The 21,913-nt window shown below is 34.5% G+C and overlaps 4 protein-coding genes across 9 annotated transcripts; 1 reads left to right on the top strand and 3 right to left on the bottom strand.

Annotated features, from left to right (window-relative positions):
- Positions 1–232: 232 nt before the first annotated feature.
- LOC116336904 (proclotting enzyme-like) lies at positions 233–6,600 on the top strand. 6 transcript variants are annotated; one of them, XM_031761103.1, is made up of 9 exons: positions 233–344; positions 1,433–1,655; positions 4,578–5,042; positions 5,111–5,368; positions 5,434–5,503; positions 5,574–5,848; positions 5,973–6,131; positions 6,210–6,309; positions 6,381–6,600. In XM_031761103.1, the coding sequence occupies exons 2-9, from the start codon at positions 1,547–1,549 to the stop codon at positions 6,427–6,429; spliced, it is 1,485 nt and encodes a 494-aa protein (XP_031616963.1). In that variant the 5' UTR covers positions 233–344; positions 1,433–1,546; the 3' UTR covers positions 6,430–6,600. The 6 variants fall into 6 exon arrangements, with proteins under 6 accessions (XP_031616963.1, XP_031616968.1, XP_031616966.1 ...); XM_031761108.1 differs by lacking the exon at positions 233–344 and adding an exon at positions 808–954; XM_031761106.1 differs by lacking the exon at positions 233–344 and adding an exon at positions 808–980.
- A 148-nt stretch (positions 6,601–6,748) lies between these two features.
- LOC116336905 lies at positions 6,749–10,397 on the bottom strand. The gene is made up of 6 exons (XM_031761109.1): positions 10,192–10,397; positions 7,982–8,070; positions 7,740–7,894; positions 7,459–7,598; positions 7,241–7,387; positions 6,749–6,997 (listed from the first exon to the last, which is right to left on the bottom strand). The coding sequence occupies exons 1-6, from the start codon at positions 10,265–10,267 to the stop codon at positions 6,831–6,833; spliced, it is 774 nt and encodes a 257-aa protein (XP_031616969.1). The 5' UTR covers positions 10,268–10,397; the 3' UTR covers positions 6,749–6,830.
- A 3,400-nt stretch (positions 10,398–13,797) lies between these two features.
- LOC116336903 lies at positions 13,798–16,932 on the bottom strand. Its single transcript, XM_031761101.1, has 3 exons — positions 15,238–16,932; positions 14,261–15,104; positions 13,798–14,190 (listed from the first exon to the last, which is right to left on the bottom strand). Exons 1-3 carry the CDS (start codon positions 16,489–16,491, stop codon positions 13,967–13,969), a joined length of 2,322 nt encoding a protein of 773 aa, XP_031616961.1. The 5' UTR covers positions 16,492–16,932; the 3' UTR covers positions 13,798–13,966.
- Positions 16,933–19,449: 2,517 nt separating this feature from the next.
- LOC116336981 (uncharacterized protein C19orf47 homolog) lies at positions 19,450–21,837 on the bottom strand. Its single transcript, XM_031761235.1, has 6 exons — positions 21,526–21,837; positions 21,280–21,451; positions 21,077–21,192; positions 20,825–20,977; positions 20,361–20,581; positions 19,450–20,281 (listed from the first exon to the last, which is right to left on the bottom strand). The coding sequence occupies exons 1-6, from the start codon at positions 21,539–21,541 to the stop codon at positions 19,736–19,738; spliced, it is 1,224 nt and encodes a 407-aa protein (XP_031617095.1). The 5' UTR covers positions 21,542–21,837; the 3' UTR covers positions 19,450–19,735.
- Positions 21,838–21,913: the final 76 nt, after the last annotated feature.

The raw sequence follows: 21,913 nt of genomic DNA, 5'->3' as shown, positions 1-21,913 counted from the left end.
GGAAGTGCAATAAAATGAAAGATTTATTATCGAATGCAAATTAAAAAAATGTTACATCTTCGACTTCTTTTCATGTCTGCTTTTCTACCTTTCTTTGGCCATCGTATATTGCACGAGAACACAAATCAGTTCAACGCAAATGCGAATATTCCGTAGAGCCAAAAGTCGAGTAGAATTCTTGGTGGGGCGACCTTGTATATATTTAGCATTCGAGCCATTCTTGCAGCCATCAGTTGAGCTTTAACTTTGAAACCGTTCAGTCAATGTCACGGTTACTAGTAATTTGAAATATCCATCGTTGACGCAACTGCAAATACAGTATTTCATTTTCTTTTAGTTCAAGTGTAAGTGTTTCTGTTTGTAAATTTCGCTGACTGGAATATCAATCAAGTAATATTGATTCGACACAACTATTTTCAAATTGTTTTACGAGTCTGCTAATCCTCATTGCAAATATGGCTCATTTAAAATCATTAATCGTCAATACGTCTATTCAAAATCAATTCTTCGTTACTATGAGAATGTCAATTGGCAAACTAGAGGAATGAAGAAAAAGACACACACTTCAAATAAACTGACCAATCGTTCGAACGATTGATCGAGCAATTTCTTTCCACTCGATCTTCTCTCGTTCTCTCACGCATTTTCCACTGCCTATACACTCGATGTCGCATACTTCCAATCGATTTCATCTATGTATATATATATATTGTGTCTTCGATCGTTGCATGTATTAGTCTTCACTCTTCATGTGCCGAAGAGTAGTTGTAATCATACGTTCAAGCACACTAGATTTTCATACGCATCGACAAGATGTGTTGAAACAGTTCACAAAGAAACAGCGCGCATTTTTTATGCTATATATATATATTTTTTTGTTGTTTGTTGCAAATAAAAGTACAGATAAGTTAAAAAAAAAACGAGAAATTCCATTGTTCGAAGGCACCAAAAACAGTTCAGTGTTGATTGAGAATTAAGTGGTATCGTTTCTTAGTTTCTTTGTTATTCAAACAGTAGTCAATTTCTTCTGCGAATTCGCTGTTTTTTCATTCAATTTTGTTTTGACTGTGAAAACGCTACCAGTTTTATTGCCAATGCAACGCGTGAAGTGCAAGTGCATATTTTTACCATTTCTGTTGTTTGTTTAAATTACAATTGTAAACATCGAAATACTCTATCATAACGAAGAAATGCAAACAACTTTGAATTTGTAGCTGGTGAATGCATTGAGAGCAAGCGACTGCAACAATAACAACGAGCAAGTTCAAAGAGTTTCGGTCAGCTTGAACTCGTTTTCTATTCGTTTCTATCTGATTATAATCACATCATCACAAAACGACTTCGGTTTTTGCATCAGTGTGCAGTACAATTTCATATCATTTTCTTCTTCTTTCTTTTGTTTTGGTTTTTAAAAACGTTCGTCATCTCACAGAGAACCAGAACAACTCCATCGACAAGAAGAATTGAAAAATAAGAAACAGGCTCGTTTTCAATCGACAACATTATTGCAACGGAACGACAATAGGCAATAAGGACTTAAATAAACATGATCAATCGACTTTTGCTGCTATTGCACCTCATCGGTGCACTCACTTTATTGTTAGTTAACGCAAAAACCTATGAGACTGACGACGCGATTATCGTTGAAGTCGATGGTAAGTGTGAATTCCTTTTTAAACGTGAGAAAGAATTTTTTCGATCATTTTATTGATAATTAAAGAATTTCAGTCCAAAAATAACGAAATGTAAAAAAATCCATTTCTTTCACATAAATTGAATTGGACAAAAAATCGTTGCTTTTAATCGTTGCATTTTATTTTTATTTTTTCTCAAATCAATGTCATTTCAGCTTAATGTCTTGTCAATTTTACGTTTTTGAAAAGTATTTTGAGAAGTATTTTGAGGATATTTCCTCTCTCTAGTCGTAAAAAACGAAAATTATTTAAAATCGTCGTCCAATTTTACAATCGACCATTAAAAAAACTGAAAACGACTCAGTTGCATAACGGGAATTACGGATTTCGGTTGAATGGCCTCTGCAATAGAAATGATTTCGATCCATAAAATTTTGCCAAAAAAAGCAGTCAGGTTCAAGTTCGAATTCTTTTATGTGGATGCCGCAAATTACAGCCAAAAATATTCCTTCATTTGGCTTAAGTTTGGATATTTTTTTTTCAGATTCGGTTACATTTTATGTTTGCATTCAGCGTTGAGGCTATAATAATAAATTTATATGGTTTTATCTGAAATTTACATTTAATGTGCAATTACGTTTGTATAATGCTCTCTCTCGATGATAATAAGATGAGCGGAAAGAAACACGAGTGAAAGGATCAAAAGAGGAAAAATATTTGGAAGGCATATAAAACAGTAACAACCACGGCAAAAACAAATGCGAATTTTGTGTGTGTGTGTGAGTGTGTGGTTTTTGAAGTGCATGCAAACCGATAAAGAATTAAAATTCACAGCATACAGCGTAAACTATTGATTTTTTAAGTGAATTCTTTCATTCCAATTTACATTTTGATATCTTTTTCACGATCCCTTTCGTATACGCGTCTCATAAATTACACTTATCGTCAATTCGGTCGTATTTATATTTTTACATGGATTTTGGTTGAATTTTGCATCTTTTTCGTTACACGTAAATTAAAGTTTTAAAAATCGTATATTGACCCCCTTAATTGAAGATCTTAAAGAAAAGTAGCGCCAATCGACGAAAAAAAAAGAGATTCATGACGGCTGTCTCCCAGGAAAAATAAGCGGATCGAAAATGAAGTCGCGATGACCCCAGCCGATATTAATTGATTAATTCTGTGACGCAAAACATATTAGAAACTACCTATAAATTATTGCCCAAAGTTCAACATATCCAACTGGGTTCGAAGTATATGGAAAAATAGACAGCATGATACAGACAATATTTTGTTCAAATAAATGTTATCGTATGTCAATGATCTTGTATAACATTTGTTTTCGGCATTAATTAATTTCCACAAAATGCCTATTGGCAACAAGAACGTGATCGTCTCAAATTATGGGTGTAACAAGTATTTCTTTTGAGTGTTAAAACAATAAAAAAAGTTAAGAGATATTCAGAATATTACCATCAATCAATTTTGAAAAGAAATCCACCAAAACACCGGGGTTTACTCAATTGTACTTCAACTTATTTGAAAAAAATTCGAAGAGCGAAACACTTTTCAATTTTTGGAATTTTATTTCGTCATCTTCAATTTTATTTCTGCGCCGCTCCAATAAAACAAAGAAAGTTTTCTGCTAAAAAAAGTATCACATTGTGTATTCGTACACGTGTTTGTTTGTGGTTTCGGTAAAATGAGTGTTCTGCGATTTCGAAAATCAATGGAAATCATTAGCAATTTCGGATCATCAATCAATAAAGCGGGACTCAAATTCTGATCACGTAAATTTCATCAAAAAAAGTGTGCCTTTTGCAATTAACAAATACGTCAAACGGTATTTTCGCTGCAAAAAGAAAGAAATTGTGCAAAATTTGTCGTCTCTTCTGTTCTACATGCGATTCGATAGACGAACGGCACATGCGCTTATGTGTGATCGGCAGATCGAAAGCATGGCATTTTTACGTCATATGCTTTTCGAAATGTTGAATTCGATGGTACTATTTTTTTTGTTTGCTTGGTGCAGCCACAGAGCTGGCTTTGTTTACAATAAAGGCGATTTGATTGCTTCCTGATCAGCACGCAATACATGTGCCATCGTCCATTTGCCATTCAAAGCATATTCACAACACCATCCGTATTCCGTAAGAAACGTTAGAGTGTTCGCACTCATAAAACTTAAAATGATGAAATACAAGAAATGCAACTTTTGATTTCACACACACACACACAGTTTCTATACATGTTTTCAATTTGCCATAAGTTTACACACTGGTCAAGCACATGCGGTATTGATATTAGATGTGCCTGTACTTGCACTTTCTCTATTTCTTTGTTTTTTTTTTTGCAAATCAAACGCACATCTTTACGCTGAATGACCATTATCATCGTCTTTACTGTCACGTCACATCATAGGCCAACGTAATCATCACTCTCTTACAAATATATGCTCTCTCACACACATGCTCACATCAAACTCATTCCAATGCAGAGATAGATTGATAGATTCCTTCCAGTGTCTTTTATCAAAGTGGAAATGGCTATGGAACGATTTTCAGTCGATGATTGTTTGAATGACGTCACTACGCGTTCCATTGTCATAAACACAATTTTAATGGAAGTTCCGACGCATGCTTGTGCAAATAAATCATCGGCTGCAGTCGTTTTGCATAATTTATTACAAGCCATTAGCCGAAACCATCAATTTATAGCCATTATTGCGGAATATATTAAAATTAGATATCAAAATAAGCAATTCCACATATGAAAGATTTTTGCAAATATGCACTTATGTGTTTTTTTAGCGATTTCGATTGAAAAATACGTTTAATATATCAATAAAAATGAATCATTCTTGAAGCCCACTTTTCTGCCATTTGATTTCGTGTCGTTTGAAATGTACTTTCTTTTTTTTCATCTGTTTCTTTCACCGAATAGCTGAAGACACGACACAAACGGAATCGCGCTCAAAACGTGATATCAATATCGTGCTTCGTGATATAACCCATAATCCAGTAACGACGTGGGGAAACCAATTTGGAGAAGGTGGTGTTTGTATTACCGCCAAAGCAACATTTGGAAAATGCACTTCGTTCAAAGCATGCTATCCGTATTTTAAAAAAGTTCCAAATCTATCTGTATTTGATACATGGGTATTGGGTCAGTATGACACATGCACCTATTACACAGGTGATGGTCGTCAAGCGTTTGGCGTGTGCTGTATTGATCAACCACAAACATCCGGCATCGCTTCAATTGTACCAGAAAATGGGCCAATCGCTTCAATTACACCAGTCAAAGAAGACGATAACATTATTGTGGGCAACAAAGATTCGACCAATTGGCCGCCACCATTCATCACACATCCACCGAATCATGCCGCTCCGACACATGCACCCACAGGTACATTACTTAAAATTTAGTGCAATTCCTGATGTTTTTTTTTATTCGAGAATCTCTTTTCAAATTAGGATCTTGGCCAAATGGCGGACCACCGAGCACAACAAAGCGCCCAATTTGGCCGCCACCTCTTCCCACACATCCGCCATCCGGTTCGGCCATTCCAACGACGAAATATCCAACGATCACAACAAAACCGCCCCTCAATGATATGCCGGTTGGTAATTACTGCGGGTCGAAGAATGGAAATCAAGATCAAGAACGGATCGTCGGTGGACATGACGCAAGTTTGAATGAATGGCCTTGGATCGTACCGTTGTTCAATAATGGTAGATTACTTCAAATTAAATGCAATTCCTGCTGTTTTTAATCGACAATCTCTTTTTCAAATTAGGCAGACAATTTTGCGGTGGATCTTTGATTGATAACCAACATATTTTAACTGCCGCCCATTGCGTTGCACAGTAAACTTTTTTTCATTTGATTTCAAAACATTTTGTGTGTGTAAATTATATTGATTATCATTTTAAACAGTATGACATCATCCGATGTATCTCGAATGACAGTCCATTTGGGTGATCATAACATTCGTACAACATACGAAACACAGCATCAAGTTAAGAGAGTGAAGCGAGTTGTAAGACATCGTTCATTTGATTCGAGAACGTTATACAATGATGTTGCTTTGCTTACTTTGGAGTCACCGGTTCAATATACCAGAAATGTACGACCGATTTGCTTGCCACGATCGGGAGATCAATTTGGAGGAAATTATGGCACTGTTATCGGCTGGGGAAGCGTAAGAGAAAGTATGTGATCGAAAGCAATTCTTGCAAGCAAAATCATTCGCATGAAACTAGGAAATAATGCCAGTGTTGATATAGAAGAAATTAAATCCCCTAATTTTATGCAATCCATTTTAATTTTGTATAGATGGACCACAGCCGAGTGTTTTGCAAAAAGTTTCGGTTCCAATTTGGTCGAATGCTGTGTGTCGTCAAAAGTACGGTGGAGCTGCACCAGGTGGAATAATTGATTCAATGATTTGCGCTGGCAAGGATGCCCGTGATTCGTGCAGCGGTGATTCTGGCGGTTCGTTTTGATTTGATTTTATGTATAAAGCAGAAAACTGAATTAATGAGGTAAATAAAAAATCGTTGGTCTTTCCAGGTCCATTGATGGTGATGAATGGTCATACGTGGTATCAAATTGGGGTAGTCAGTTGGGGCATAGGTTGCGGACAAGGCCGGTATCCTGGAGTTTACTCACGGTGACTTTTCAGTCTAATATTTTGAGTTTGTTTTCTTTTCTCTAAATTGCGTTTGCTTTCAATGGTTTCAGTGTATCATCTTTCTTGCCATGGATCACGAAGAATCTTGCAACAAAATAAAACGATCGAAATAAAATTTATATTTATTCTCGCCCTATTGACAGGATCAATAAATTTTACTACTCTTGAGCGACACGGTTACTATTTATCAACGTAACATACGTTTAATTAGATTTTCTTTTAGCAAATAATGAACAATTTTTTTCGATGGTCAATTTTTTTTTATTATTTTGTATTTCAAAAAATAAAATACATAAAATCACATAGATTTCCCAGTTTTGAAACAAGTATGAAATTCGTTTATAAAAATTAGTAATAAAAAGAAATAAAAGGGAATCGATTTCACACTACGTGTGCGGAAAAGTAGAAAAGCTTCTTGTTTTTTTTTTCTTATTCTTCTGAGAGGCAAAAAAAAGTACGGCTCGCAAGAAATAAATAATAAACGAAAATCACGTTCACATTTAGGCTGAATCTTCTCCATAGTACAACATTTTACGGATTGGAACATGAAGCAAGAATTTATTGGCTTCATCAATCAAAAGTGGTTCGATGGTTGCACGGGCCTGTGGCATCATTTCTTTCACCATGAATGGCCAGTATTGATTAACAAATTCCAATGTTACACGATCTAAAAATTCAAAAAAGTTAATTGTAAATACATTGTTTACAAGCTAACGATTGAAAAAAGAAATGCTGTTGATCAATAGACTGTGAAACAAACAATTACATGCGTACGTGCAAAGTCTTGTTTATCACAGATTTGAAACTATAACCCTTTTGGCATTACATATAAACAATTCATTAATTAAATTCACGTCAAACAATTCTATTTTTAGACATCGATAGATTCTAAAAATACGATTGCACTTACTTAATTCAGGGTCTGGGAATAGTCCAGTGGCAAATACTTTGAGATCACCAAATTGTGGTGAAACATCGAATTTTGTTATTTTCACATATTCTTTGCCGTTCACTTCAATGATATCACCTTCAGTTCGGCTGACCAAGCTAATATCGGCTATTTAAATGAAAAATTGTTGTAATTTAGCATAATTGATTTTATTACGAAATATTTCGAGTGAAACTTACTTGCTGTTACATTGAAGTATCCCTTTGATTTGATTTTCAAGCCGTTGAAACGACCTTCTCCCCGGTAATATCCTTCGACAGTCGATTCTGGTACGATTGCTTTGATTTGTGTGCTAATGTGGGTTTTTGTGATTTTCGTCCTGAAAAATTGTTAAAAAAATTAAAATTATTAAAATTGTAATTTTTATTTGAAGTTAATGGATGGCGTGAAAAATCCATGGTTTTGGATTAGACAACAAGACAAAATGTCTTAAAATTCTTGTTTTAAAACAAAAACTTACTTGACATCAGTAATTTTGGCTTTTGAGGCTCCATGAACATTTGCCTTGCGAATGGTACCAGTTGCAACGAAATTCTCTCCTCGTCGGAAGTTCAATGTTTGTGATTCAATCTTATATGGGTCAATTGGTGGAATACGAAGACCAACCAAACCGTTCTAAAGCATAATGAAATGTTTTGAGTTTAACAACATCCACGAAGGGATCAAAATGACGATGGAAACGGGTAGTATAAGAGTACTTACGTTTAATTTTGGCAGCATATCTTGAATGGCTTCTTTTATACATTCATCTCGATCGGGACTATCGATTTGGCAAGTAATGGTTCCGGCAGCTGTAAAACCGACAAACAATTGTAATTTATTTTTGGCTTTATTTCTGATGTCTTTTAAACCTTGATTTGGCAATAAATAATGGTAATTATTTCTGCAAAAAAAAACTTATACCAATGCTAATGACATCCCATTTCGATTATGTGAATTCAATGTTAACAGTTTTTTTTTTAAATGCTCATGATTTTTAAAATCAACAAATACTTTAATGTTTTATCATGATAAAAGTCATGATAAAAGTATTAACAAACTAATTATTTCATAAGCGAAACGTATAAAATTTACTAATGACTTTTGTAATAATGAACGTAATTTGAAAGGATATTTTGTTTCAGTCACGATGACGGCTCTTCTATTGCTAAAACTAACTGATGCGATCATCATCTTGCTCGAGTAAATTATGTAATTTAAATGACACAACCAAATTGAATACAAACGTTGGCTAGAGAAAAAAAACAGGTTTGTCGCTTTTAATGGATCTTTTCTTCACTTCGAAATGGTATAAAATAATTTCGATGAATTCTCGTTAAACGAAGTTAAAATCATCATTTTTCTCATTTTTATTGGTTGCCCACGTAGTGTGCGGTGAGTTCGTGAAAACAACTATTTATGAACTAATTGCAAAATCGCATTGCACAAATTAAAATGTATAAATCGTGGAGTGCGCGTGAGTCCAATTGATTTTGTGACGTTAGTACTTCATCGAATTGAGTCTATTTTCACTTGACAATAATTATATAGTGAGAACGAGAATGACAAGTTACTTTTGATATTTTCACCGCAATTAATAACCATTCCGGTATCATTTATTTTCTTTTGATGTTTTTAATCGGTTGCGCATGTGGCTATTAATCCATTGCGAGCGATGAGAGATCACATTTGGCAACATAATTGAAATTCAGGGGAAAAAAAAACAATATGGAATTTTGCTAATAACTTGATCTCGCGCGACGCATTTTTTCGAAATGATGAAGAAATTTTCGCAATTTAACACCTTGCCGTAAATTAATCGAAATTCATTGATTCACATGCATAAAAAATGTGCATTGTTTAAATGTTTATGTTCTAGGTCAGATGTTCATGCGCGCTTATGCTATTTTCATCCGAGTTTCGCCTTTTTCTTTTGTTTGCTTTTCAGTTATTCTCGAAACCAGTTTATCGCAATGTCATCAACAAAATCTTACTCTATTATAATCAGGTAATACGAAACTTGAATTCACAACGAGAGTGAAAAAAAAAATCAGAAATAAATTCAAACTTGAACTCAATTCGCATTCAATTATCAGAATAAAACACGGGACAAAATCGATCATGATTGTTGTGGATGATCTCATAATATTTTAATTGAGCAAAATGATTGAAACAAAAAAAAAAACGAATTTGGCGCCGTTTGCTTGAAAAGTGAGAGTTGAGAGAATTTGAAGAAAACAAAATAGTAGAACCTGTATTTTGTTCAACTTTGAGTATAAACAAATACAATTTGATAAAAATAAACGCTTGCCAAATTGAACTAGTGTAACAGGAAGAAACTACTAGAAAAAATGAAACACCATAGAAATTTGGATTTTGGAAAAGACAGGGACTGTTCCTATGAAAGGAGCAGAAGAAGATGGAGAAGGAGGAAAAACATGTTGATCGAAAAGCTATTTTTATCACAAAAATATCTTTTTTGGTTAAAAACATCTTCGGCAAATCCTCCTCACCATTCTTTCCCCACCTAGGAACAATCTCTCATTTAAATTATGCATATTTTCGTCATTTCACCCGATTACATATGAAATCAAAAAATTGACATCGATTTGACATCGACTCATACGAAAATCCCTTGATTTAAATAAATCTTCTGATTTTCAAAATTCTAAGTTATTGGCTCTTGGGCCAATCCAACTTAAAGAAATCTACAGCACTTAACAAAATCTCGACTACATGTAAATCACACGTTAAAATAGCAAACAATTTTTTTAAATGTAAAACGAAATTTCTAGAAAAAAACCAAAGAAATACCGATTTCCACAATTTTTGCAATTTAAAATGCGCACTTAAGTGACTTCAATCTTGAACTTTTTTACATAAAAAATGAAATATGAATGAAGTCAAGAAAAAAAACGTTAAAAATCACTTACGCAATTGGAAGTCATCGTCTTGCGTGTCAGCCGCTACAAAAGCGACGAACAAAACTAAAGCGAAAATTTTCATCATTGTTAACAATTAAAACAAAACTACACACACAGGATAGTTAACAGCAACAGAAAAAATAAACAAGTTGAATTAAAAAAAAATATATATATTTCCGATGTAAACGATTGAGCGTCAAGTGAACAAGTAACCGTCACAATTTAAAATCGGTTGTATTTATATGTCCAGTTGGCCGGTGGTGTCCGTACTGGCTACAACAAAGAATCAAATTGATTTGCATTATCTGTTTGAGTGGATACATACATTCGGTGTGGGCAAGGGGAAAATCGGTACTGAAATACTAAATATACTCAGAAGTATTGAAAAGTACCGAAAAGTACCGAAACGTATCAAAACATACCCAAACGTACTAAATAGGTATTCGTTTCAAAAAAATAGTGAATAATTTTTTCATGTTTTCGACTGTCTTTTTGGTGTTACATGGCAAGCTTGTATGAAACTCTCGGAGACTCGGTATAATGCACAAAAAAGTGAATTTTTTTTTTCGATATTTTTGTGCACTATACCAAGTCTCCGAGAGTTTCATATAAGCCTGCCATGTAGTAGCAGAAAGACAGTCGAGAATATTGAAAAAAAAAATTCGTCTTTTCGACTGTCTTTCTACTACTACATGGCAGGCTTATATAAAACTCTCGGATACTTGGTATAGTGCACAAAAATATCGAAAAACATTTTTCACTTTTTTTGTGCATTATACCGAGTCTCCGAGAGTTTCATACAAGCTTGCCATGTAAAACCAAAAAGACAGTCGAAAACACGAAAAAATTATTCACTTTTTTTTGAAACGAATACCTATTTGGTACGTTTTGGTACGTTTTGATACGTTTCGGTACTTTTCGGTACTTTTCAATACTTCTGAGTATATTTAGTATTTCAGTACCGGTTTTCCCCTTGGGTGTGGGTCTGTGTGTGATATGTTGCGTATTTTGACCTTGAAGCGTATTTCACACAGGTATAGAATTGCCTGGTTAGAGCGGGTTAGAGTCCGAGAGACTTTATTTGTGTACAATGCGAGAGAAACAAACAACAACAAACCTAGTCAGTTGTGCTTCTATTCTGCTTCTATGTACTTTTAGTGTTTTTTTCACGCGATTGTCCGAGCATTTACAACTCATACTTATGCATTTCATCATCATAATCATCGTATAAACAACAATAATAACAGTTTGCGTTCGTCTCGTGTTTGTGTCAACACAGTAAAATGCGACTCAAGCTCTATTCAATTGTGGATTGAACTTAATCACAGTCTCACTCAATTACAGGTTTAACATGCACACGGTGTTGCACGTTTTTCTTTGCTTTTGTTGTCAATTTTGGTTTTCAACATGTTTCTTCTAATTTGATCTCGCTTTTATGTTGTATTGTTTTTGTGTGATACGAGAACAAATTTCTACATTATACCGCTTTTATAAATAAGTTATTCTTGGCACTTGTTATGCCTAATTTCCATAGAGCACACATATATAAAAGCGATGATTGTTTGTGATGTGCACGCTATTCACATTCACCGTGAAGTATTTATTGTTGTAATAACTCTTCTGTTCGCCACCTTCTTTTATTTCTAATTCGTATTTTTTTCTCTCAATATTTCACACTTTGTTTACGAATGGCTTTTGGGGTATTAGTTAAGCAAATATAAATAGCCATTTTTCTTGATTAATTTTTTTTTGTCGTAAGATTTGTTTAAAAAGAAATGAAAGAGACAGAAAAAAACGTCACTATCGATTTCAATGAATCTTAAAGTCTCGACATTTATTGGCGGCGCAATATTTGATATGGCTGAAAATCACAATTAGCGCGTATACTGTAACGCAATTCAAAAATTATAATTGTCCATGATATTTATATTGCCGCTTATTTTTTTAATGATAAATGCCATTGCTCTTGGGCCAAGTACTCGAGGTGAATAAAATACACACCGGTATTATTTAGATGAAAAAAAAACGAATCATATTTGATTTTAATTACATTTTTTGTTGTTGTTGAAACCAATTAAATATGTATAATTTGCCCACATTAGTACTTCCTCAAGAAGAAGAAGCGTAATGACAAAAATTGCATATATTCAAATCGGTTGATACACAACACAGCGCTCTAGCACTTAGGTGGAGCATTCAGTCATAACGGTCATCATTATTATTATTATTATATTGAAAGTAAAATCAGATACCATTCTTTTTTTTGCGAAAAACATCCATAAAATTGTTTATTCATTGATTTTCTGATGAGAAAAAAATAGAAAAAAAACACTTATAAAAACATCGACTATAAATTGTGAGCGTCTAATGATGACGTTTCGAAACCCAGTTGTGACGAAGAATGATTTCAATTTTCGTTGACGCTCATGGAATGGAAACTTGTTTCGTTTTGGAACATTCGAGTTGAATGTTTGGCACATTTGTTTTTTCTCGAATGGTGAATGAAACCTGATCGAATTGATAGGACAAAGTTTTTTTTAAATAAAAATATTGATACAAAAATATGTTACAATGACCGCTTGCCATAACATTGAAATTTTCGAACATACTTTTGATAGACTTTTGATACTTTTCGATGGACATCTCAGGTGTTTCAAGTGAGAACAATCAAAATTTTCTGGAATGAAATTAATTTCAAAAATTAAACTATGGATGGTGGTGGTGCAACCTTCAAATCTATTGACAGAAACAGTTCATGCGAAAAAATAGCGCCAAATGAATTAAAATTAAAAATCCATCTACGCCGCTGTGACAAAATCTACCACAACTCCATTGTGTGATAAAATCCACAAATTGTAACGAATAAAATTTGTTTAATGACACCAGACGCGACACTTTGCGGTGAGTCCGATGTCTGTACAATAACCGTCTGCTTTTGTTTATTCTATTAATTAAAAGCTTTTGCCGATTCCGTTTTGCTTACATCTGTGAAGAATTATTGGCTTTTGACATGATATGCGAATTTAATGCAATCACAGATATATTTAGACATTTCTAATAACAGAATTATCATACATAAGATAATCACACAAACAACGTATTGTTATTGTAATAGGGAAGTTATTTGTACACTGTGTCATCTAACTGACGATGTTTTGATTATAATACAAATTAATTGATATATATTCACTATTTTTAAGTTCACTCTTTTGAATAAAAGGGGACAGACATTCCTTTTGAAATTCTCCACATAGAAATCTTTTCAGTTGAATAACGGTCAAGATATTATATTATATAAAAATTAAAATGGAATGACTTGTAACGAAAAATAGCAAAAAAAAAAATCTTAAATTGACCTTTGTTACTATCTCATTACTACCCAAGGAACAATTGTTGGCGCAAAATCATCCATTCCAGGCATATGTTCACAGTCAAAATTGGGCCCGGATTTGTGTGTAGTTTCAGTCATATTCAACATCACCAATGGAAGAGAAAAAGAGAAAAAAATCAATTAGTATAATATAAAAGTTGATTTGATTCATAGTTATCAGTAGCGCTTTTTTCAATGAAGTCTACTCACCTACAAACGTACGAGATGTACGCGGTGCAGTTGTACGACTATCCCAATGATCCAAAATTGGATTCATCAAGACCTAATTTTTATCTAATTAGTTTGAAAGGCCACAGATAGCACACTTATGTATACTAAATCAAGCCTAGCTAAGTAACATTCGTTACATTATTTTTTCTAATCTTAATACTAAATGACGTCGGTGTTTGTTTATTAATTGTCAAGCACATGCACAATGATATTTCCAAACTGGTCTTCCTCCCAAATGCCTTCGCCGTTATCCGCTACGTTGTACCACTCGTCGTAGTTCTCATAGAACCATTCGTCGTACCAATTGTCGTCTTCATCGGCTGGCTCATCAGGTAACTGGACATGAGGTGGTGGTCGTGGACGTTTCAGTGATGGATGGATTTCTTCACCGAACACCTCACAATGGCCTATCATTGAAAACACAACGAACCAAATAATAAACATTCAAACAAAATCTAATAAATCAATTTCGATTACCTTTGTACATGATACATTTGGCCGCAACTATGTCCCGGTCCCAAACTGTTTTGGTTTGCATTGCTACATATACCCATTCACCGGCGTCATTTAGTTCCATTTTGAATAATACTACGATTTTGGGAACTAAACGTGGTTGTGGTGGATTTGGATATGCAACAATTGGCTGAACAACATTGTTTGGCTGGGCAGCTTGTTCCAATCGCTTTCGTTTGCGAAGACGTTGCATTTGTCGCTTACTCATTTTTGTGATGATAACCTTTGGCAAAATCATAACACCGTCTCGTACTTGATATCCAGTCTGCAGGCAGTTGTGGCACACTTTGGAGCGATGACTCTTCGTACGTGGATCAAAACGATTGATACATTTGGCGCAATGCTGTGATGTATTCCATTCGTCAATGAATTTGATGACAACATTTCCTAGTTTCTTGAAACTGGCCACCAGTTTGCGTGTGCCCGGACATCGTTGACGTTTTTTAATGCCGATAGGTGAGTTCGCAGCACTACCACTAGCACCGATGTATGCCATAGTTGGTTTTCCATTTGTCAACATTTTGGCTGTTTCATCACTTGCATGAACAGAATCAGAGTAATGATCGAATTTTAACCGAACATATTTTCGTTGCGAATACACAGCAAGGGCTTTGTCCATCATTGCGACTCGAGTTTCGATGTAGAATTTCCAAACAAATTTTCCTTTTGGAGATGGCATGAAAATGAACGATTCCATGTGCGCTCTTTCCTCTTCCTGGAATTCCTTTCGATATCTTTTTCCTTTTTTCTCGCGCTGATTGTATCGAGCCAGCCAGTGGTATTCTCTTGCGTCAACGGTGATGTTTTCCTATAGCACATAAACGACAAAAAAAACCATATAAATAAATTGAATGAATATGGCATTGTTTCGATACAATCAATTCAACACATCAAAATCACTAATAACTGGGGATACAAAAAAACACATTTGAAATATTTACCTCTGTGTCGGTTTCAATGTGACGACGAACAGTGGCATTCCATGTGCGAAAACCCGGATCAATGCCAATTTCATAAACGAAACACTTGAGAACTTCGAACATGTGACGAATTCGTTCCCATGATAATCCGATCGACTCAGGTTTTATTGGTTCGATGTACACCAATGACACTGCCACGTTGTCGGTGAGAGCGAGAAATTCGAATTCTTTTCCTTTGCCGAGCTTCTTAATTTTGTACATGTCGAATACGTAGTTCCAACAGGAAAATGGATTCTCCTTGTACTCCGCATAGCTGATGTTAATTTTGCCATGTTTTCCTTTACGTCTTTTCAGTGCACCAATTTTGCATGCCATGAAATAGAATTGCGTATGATCAATGCTGATGTGTTTTAGTTGGTTGTCGCATATTGGAATTGCATTGAAATTTCCTATTTTCGGTGGTGCGGGCTCAGATGGCTTTGGCAAATTACGATTGTTTCGATATTTCTCCCACAATGAACACAGATAATTGTTATTTCGATGAAATTCGTCGATCGCACGTTGAATTTTCAAGAAAAAACGAAGTGACGCAAACCAGTTTTCTTCGACGTATTTTTTCAATTTCTGATTTACAGGCACACCAATTTTTTCCGCTTCCGCTATCAATATATACATGTTGTGCGTTCGAATTCCTGTTGTTCGTGCATAATATTGATGTACTACAGCAGACACAGCATGATTCACATCTTTGTCTGTGATTAACTGTTCATCAGTACTATGAATCCGTAGCATTCGATTCAACTCGTATTGTTTCATAGTGAAAAACTTCTTTATGTGGGATTTGCACCAGGTGTTAAGATTGGTTTGAACATTCTTGATGTATTGATCGACAATTGCATTGAATGCATTTCCTATGCCATGACGATGAGGCCAAATAAAACGAGGACAGGCTCGTCTCACGATCGACAAAAATTCAAACGGCAAATTTTGATGGTTTCCGTAGAGTACATCGTGGAAGTAATTATAAATTACCTCTTTGCCATTGCCATCGAAAAAGTCTGTATTTTCGTCGCATTCATCCTGGTCGATGGCTTTGTTTGCGTAATAAAGTAGCAACAATGAGGCCAGTGTGGAAATGCGCGTTGCTGCGAGGCACCATGTGAACACTAAAATACGAAAACTTTTCCGAAATTTTGGACGCAAAATGGTGTTCAGGGTTTGTTTGACGGTCCTATTTTGTGTGTTTTCATACTCTCCTTCTTTCTTGCGCTTCATTTTTCACCTTTCTTTTGCTTCAAATCGATCGTATGCACTTTATATTCTGAACCTCACCCAACGAGTATGTTGTCTGAACTGAAACTGTCAACGATCAAAATGATTCTCGTTTGCGAAAAATCCTTGCAGTTTGTCACACAGTCTTAAATCATCGTTTCGTTGCGTTACAAATGTGTGCCTCAATGTGATGATGTGACAATTTTCAAGCACACTTCATTCCAATTTGGATCATTCGAATTTCACATTTTGATATGAATTCTCTTTCTTAGAAACAATGAAGCAACATTCACCAAAAAATACAATAAACAAATTCACTGCGTTGATCGAACGATTGACACAAATGGTGATGAAATTTGGATTTCTTGTGTTGCTATTTTGTGGATGTTCTGTTATTTTAAACTAAAAACAGAAGCAAACTCAAAACTCACCGTAAATGCTTCCATTTATTTTAAAATCGCACAAAAATGCATATTGATTTGAGAATGAGCGGAAAATAAATGATGAGTTTATTTGATTGTATGCCGAACACAATGTTTGCGAATGATTCTAGATTTCTAATTAACCGCACAACAATCACTGAACAGAATCAAGCAAAATAAAAGCCAAAAGCAGCGAAATAATTAACAAAAAAATGAGGGCCAATGCGATTTTCGTTGTGACAGCAACTAAATTCTGTAAATCGGCAATGTGACCAACAACAAATGTCATACAAATTCAATTGAGATGCCGATGCGATGTGTTAATACTAATACAAAAACCGAATCTGAGTTACTTGAACACAGCACATTCGCATGCTCTTTTCCATGAAAACTTATTCACATTGAAATGTTGTGTTGATTTTTTTCTTCAAACGCACAACAACAACACCATTCTATACATCTAAACAATGAGTGAAAAGAAATACGACGCTTATAACGATAATGTTTACAAAAATTCAATAACCATGAATTTTTTGTTTATTCATCCTTTTCACTCGCTTCGCTTGCCAATCGTTTTGTTTATTAACATAAGAAGTAGTAAGAAACTGTATCATACAAAGTCATACTATGTGTGTATAGAAATGTATGTAAGCCAACGAAAGCAAAACTGAATGTAATGTTCATGGATATTCTTCAGCGTCTGAAATAGCCACTTCCACCAACACCTCCGAAAAGGCATCCAAAACTGTAAAACAAAAACGTTAGCCCTTTGAAGAAGTCTTATAAGAACAGTTGAAAAATCATCATTTTTTTCTATAGAAAATTGATATCGATTGTAAACTATTTATGCCTATAATCTACCTTCCATTTTACACGAAAATGACCACCGAAATGGGAGAAAGCGTTACATTTTTCAACGTTAAAATAGATAAAAAACGTTACATTTTTGTTTGCTGGGTATTGTTATCGATTGTTATCTATTTCTGGAAAAAGATGTCTTACATCCGTAAGATGAACTTTTCCGCACTGTGATCCACAACATGCATTTATTACATATCTTTTACTCAAATAATTCACGAGAAAACTAAATCTGACATTAGTTTTGCGATGAAAATAATTTCCGATGCACTTTTCATACAAAAATTACTAAAAATTTGAATTTTTGTATGGTTTTCAATGCGTTTTTTATATCGTAATGACGTGAAACTTTGCACAGGGTATTTCTTCCGAATTCAACGTTAATTTTGAGATACAATCAATTTTTAACAGAGTTTCTCTGAAAAAATCGCGAAAAATTGAATTTTTGTATGGGTGCCATGCTTTTATGTATCTTTAATGACGTGGAACTTTGTACATGCTATTTTTTACACAAAAAAATCATTTTGAAAGTTTGAAGTATTTTGTAAGGGGAGTACCTCTATTTGTGATTGAAATTTCTCCCAATTTGGTGAGATTATGTATTTTGGCAAGAAAATAAGATTCACAAGTTTCCACGGCGATTAAATCATATAGTCGGGGTATTTTGTTGACTCGAAATTGATCGAATTTATTTCCAAAAAGTATGCTTGCAGTAACTTAATCACAATTAAAACTTGTGGATCTTATTTTCTCTTCAAAATATATATAATTTCACCAAATTGGAAGACATTTCAATCACAAATAGAGGTACTTTATACGTCAATACTTTATTAATTGGCCAAAAAACTTGACTGCTCTAAGATATTAGAATTCGGTAGTTATTGAATTAGTACTGCACTACCAGTGCATGTTCAATATCTTTCGGGAAATAAGTATTCGTTAAAGGAAGAAATTTGGAAATAGTGCGGAAAAGTTAGACTTACGGATGTAAGTTCCTTTTTATTTTACTTTGACGATTTTGTATTTATTCGATTTTTATTTATAAAAAATCAATTTTTTTTTATACATTTTGGAGTTTTTTTTACCAAAAACTCGAACCAAAAAATTATTTAAAATTAATTCCAAGAAACAACCAGTCAATCCGAGTCTTTTGGAAGTCGAAACCTCATTTTTTCTCGAGGACCAATTTTACAAAAATGATGTCACACTTTAAAAATCGGAGCCTGCTATAGTTCGAAGCGGTTAAAAGTTATTGAATACACTCCAGACAGAATGGTTAGTAGTGTAGTCTTGACTTAATGACAATAATTAATGACATTTTCATTTTATCTCGAATTTTGACAGTTTTCAGGAGATATAATTTAAATTGTGGCTTCCGTAATGAGTTCATACTCTCAGGCATATGACAATGAACTGGAAATCTGTTCAATGTCCGTGCGATGATCAACAAAAATGACAGCTTTATTTGCGTCAGACAAAAAATTACACATTTCTCAGCTTATAAAGAGTCTAATCAACTTTCAATAATAAACAAAGGAAACAAAACTAGTTCTTAGTTGCTTCATCCAAATAGAACAATTATCATCAAATCGAAAAACCAAAGTCAGCATAGAATTTGATCTTCATACAGATTATTTTTATAGTTACAAATGTAACCAAGAATAAAACAAAAACCAGCAAATACAATTTCTTCAAAATTTATTTGAAAATTTCCTCAAGAAAAGAGATAAATTGTATGTTAGTTGACAATATGAATCATTATTATAAGTTTGGTTCTAATAACTTTGCAACTAAATGTAACGAGAGAAAAAAAAAGTCGGAAATATTCCTAAATTTACACATTCAATAAATTGAAAATCAAAAATCCACTTAATTTACTGGGGTCACAATCACAAGTGCCCTCCGGACAGTAAACTGTTGATGCAATATTCCGTCTGTCCAAGCGCGCTCTTGTTCTTCTTTCGCATTTACTTTTTATTAAATCCAAGTCTGTCAAAGACACTAGACGCTGATGCTGTTTTGATTGGATTTTGATGGCCATTTTTCAATGTTGTGCCCAATCGTGAACCGAGCGACACACGACCGATTCGATTCACTAATTTACTGACTTCGGGACCATTTTTCATCGACAATCTGCTCTTTACCGATTTTTTTAATTCATCCGATCTCATCTTCGATCTCGATATATCGATCTGGCCATTGGCACGGTTTACTGGCTGTTTCAGTTTGACAATTTTCTTTTTACGAAGAATTAGTTTATCATTTTTTATCATTAAACCTAATCGAGTTCGAATACTTTGACCTTTGGCTAATTGAATTCGACGTGGAACGATTTTTTTTCTCGATTCAATCTCAAGAATTTCATCGATTGATGAGAATTTTACGGACTTTTCACCGGTTTCCATGCGCTCGGCATCATACTCATCAGCTACCATAGTGGCTGCTTTAGCTGGGATTCGTCTCACCAAAATTGCTTTCTGTTGATCCCTTGCACTCTTTTTTATGCTCACAATCTGTAACAAGAAAATTCGTACAACACATGAGTACATTGATTTTGGGGCTATTTTCATTTTTTAAGGAGACATGACTTACTTTCTTTGGTGCACTTTTTAAAATGCCAGCAAATGCAACGGCTCTTTCATCGTCCATATCAATATCGTCACTTTTTCCACCAAGTCGCGAAAAAATTGATGATGATGTTGATGCCACATTATTGAGTCCAGTGATTTTGATCTGCGGTTGAACCGAGACTTTCTTTGTTTGTTCCAATCGATCGAATATTCCGACTTTTTTTTGCTCTTGGTCAGAGTATACTTTATGGAGGAATAAATGGTTAAAATTAGTCAAATTTCTTCAACAGAGCTGGTATTGGCATCGGAGAAGAGCGGGCACTAGTGAGTGGTCATAATTAATTCATGTAATATTTAAAGTGACTCACATGAAAGAGCAGAAGAAAGGTGCCCGCATCTCCACGTTGCCTAAAACAGCTCATCTAGCATAGGCCACTTTCAGCGAGTAATACAATGAAAAGAAAAATGCTGGAATGAAGTACTTACACATTGCTTGTTTAGCTAAAATCTCTTTACTGCGTTCCGTTGAACCCGACGGTAGCGTAATTTTATAGCGTCCCTCATGTTCAGGTAATACACGTCTTGCTGGCTTTCTCGATGGTTCATCATCGGATTTTCCTTTGCCATCCACTTTAATACCTGGAAAATATCAAAATCATCATAAATAAAAGGTTAATCTTTTATTCTGAATGAATTCATTCAGAAAATAAACACATCGATTCATTCCACGTGTCTTACTTTGTTTTGATACTGATGAAGCAATCAAAGGAGTGACTGAAGCGGTTGTTATCGTTTGCTTTTCGGCCGACAGTATTTTATCGCGTGTAGTCTGTTCATTAACTTTTTTTGCATGCCTAACCATAAGAATAAATTACAATTTGTTTGATCAATAATAATCCAATCATTTGCCGAATAATAAGTGATATGATTTGATGTTTTACCGTAAAATGGATATGATATCGCCCATTGGTGTGATGCCCATTTCTCTTAAATATTCTTTATTCAAATCCGTTAGCATATCCAAGTCCATTCGATTTTCATAGAAAATGTGAGCGTATGTTGCTGCCGCAGCTGATGGTACACCAGCCGATTGAAAAAACTTCACCCATGAATCTGTACCAAAAATACCAAGAAATCATCATGAAAAACCCGAAAAAACACAAAATTAAACTGATTCATCAACTTACTTGCACTTGCGACCATTTTTGGGTATGTTTTGTTCGTTTCCACACCAAAAAAAATAAATACGGAAAAATGTTGTAACAAAGACAACACGACAGAAAGATTACACACTGATTAAATAAATACAAAAAAAAACTCTTTTCCAACAAACTAAAACACCAACTTTGACCAAAATAGCTTTTATGTCGACCTATTCGATTGAAGATGAAAAATCGAAATGAAATGCTCGGCAATTTGCTTCTTTGGAGTGTCCGATTCTAATAATAATTAGAAAAATATGATGAAATGTCAAAGATGCTAATGTCGGCCGCTTCACAGCAACGGTTGTTTTGACAGTTCCCAATGACGGAATCGGTTGGAAAAGTTGCGGTTCAAACGTAATGCTCGTTCACA

Source organism: Contarinia nasturtii, unplaced genomic scaffold, assembly GCF_009176525.2.
Source record: "Contarinia nasturtii isolate CC-2019 unplaced genomic scaffold, AAFC_CNas_1.1 Cnas_scaffold_220, whole genome shotgun sequence".
NCBI classification, from domain to species: domain Eukaryota; kingdom Metazoa; phylum Arthropoda; class Insecta; order Diptera; family Cecidomyiidae; genus Contarinia; species Contarinia nasturtii.
Note: the sequence above shows the minus strand (reverse complement) of the source record. Positions and strands in the feature narration are given on the sequence as shown.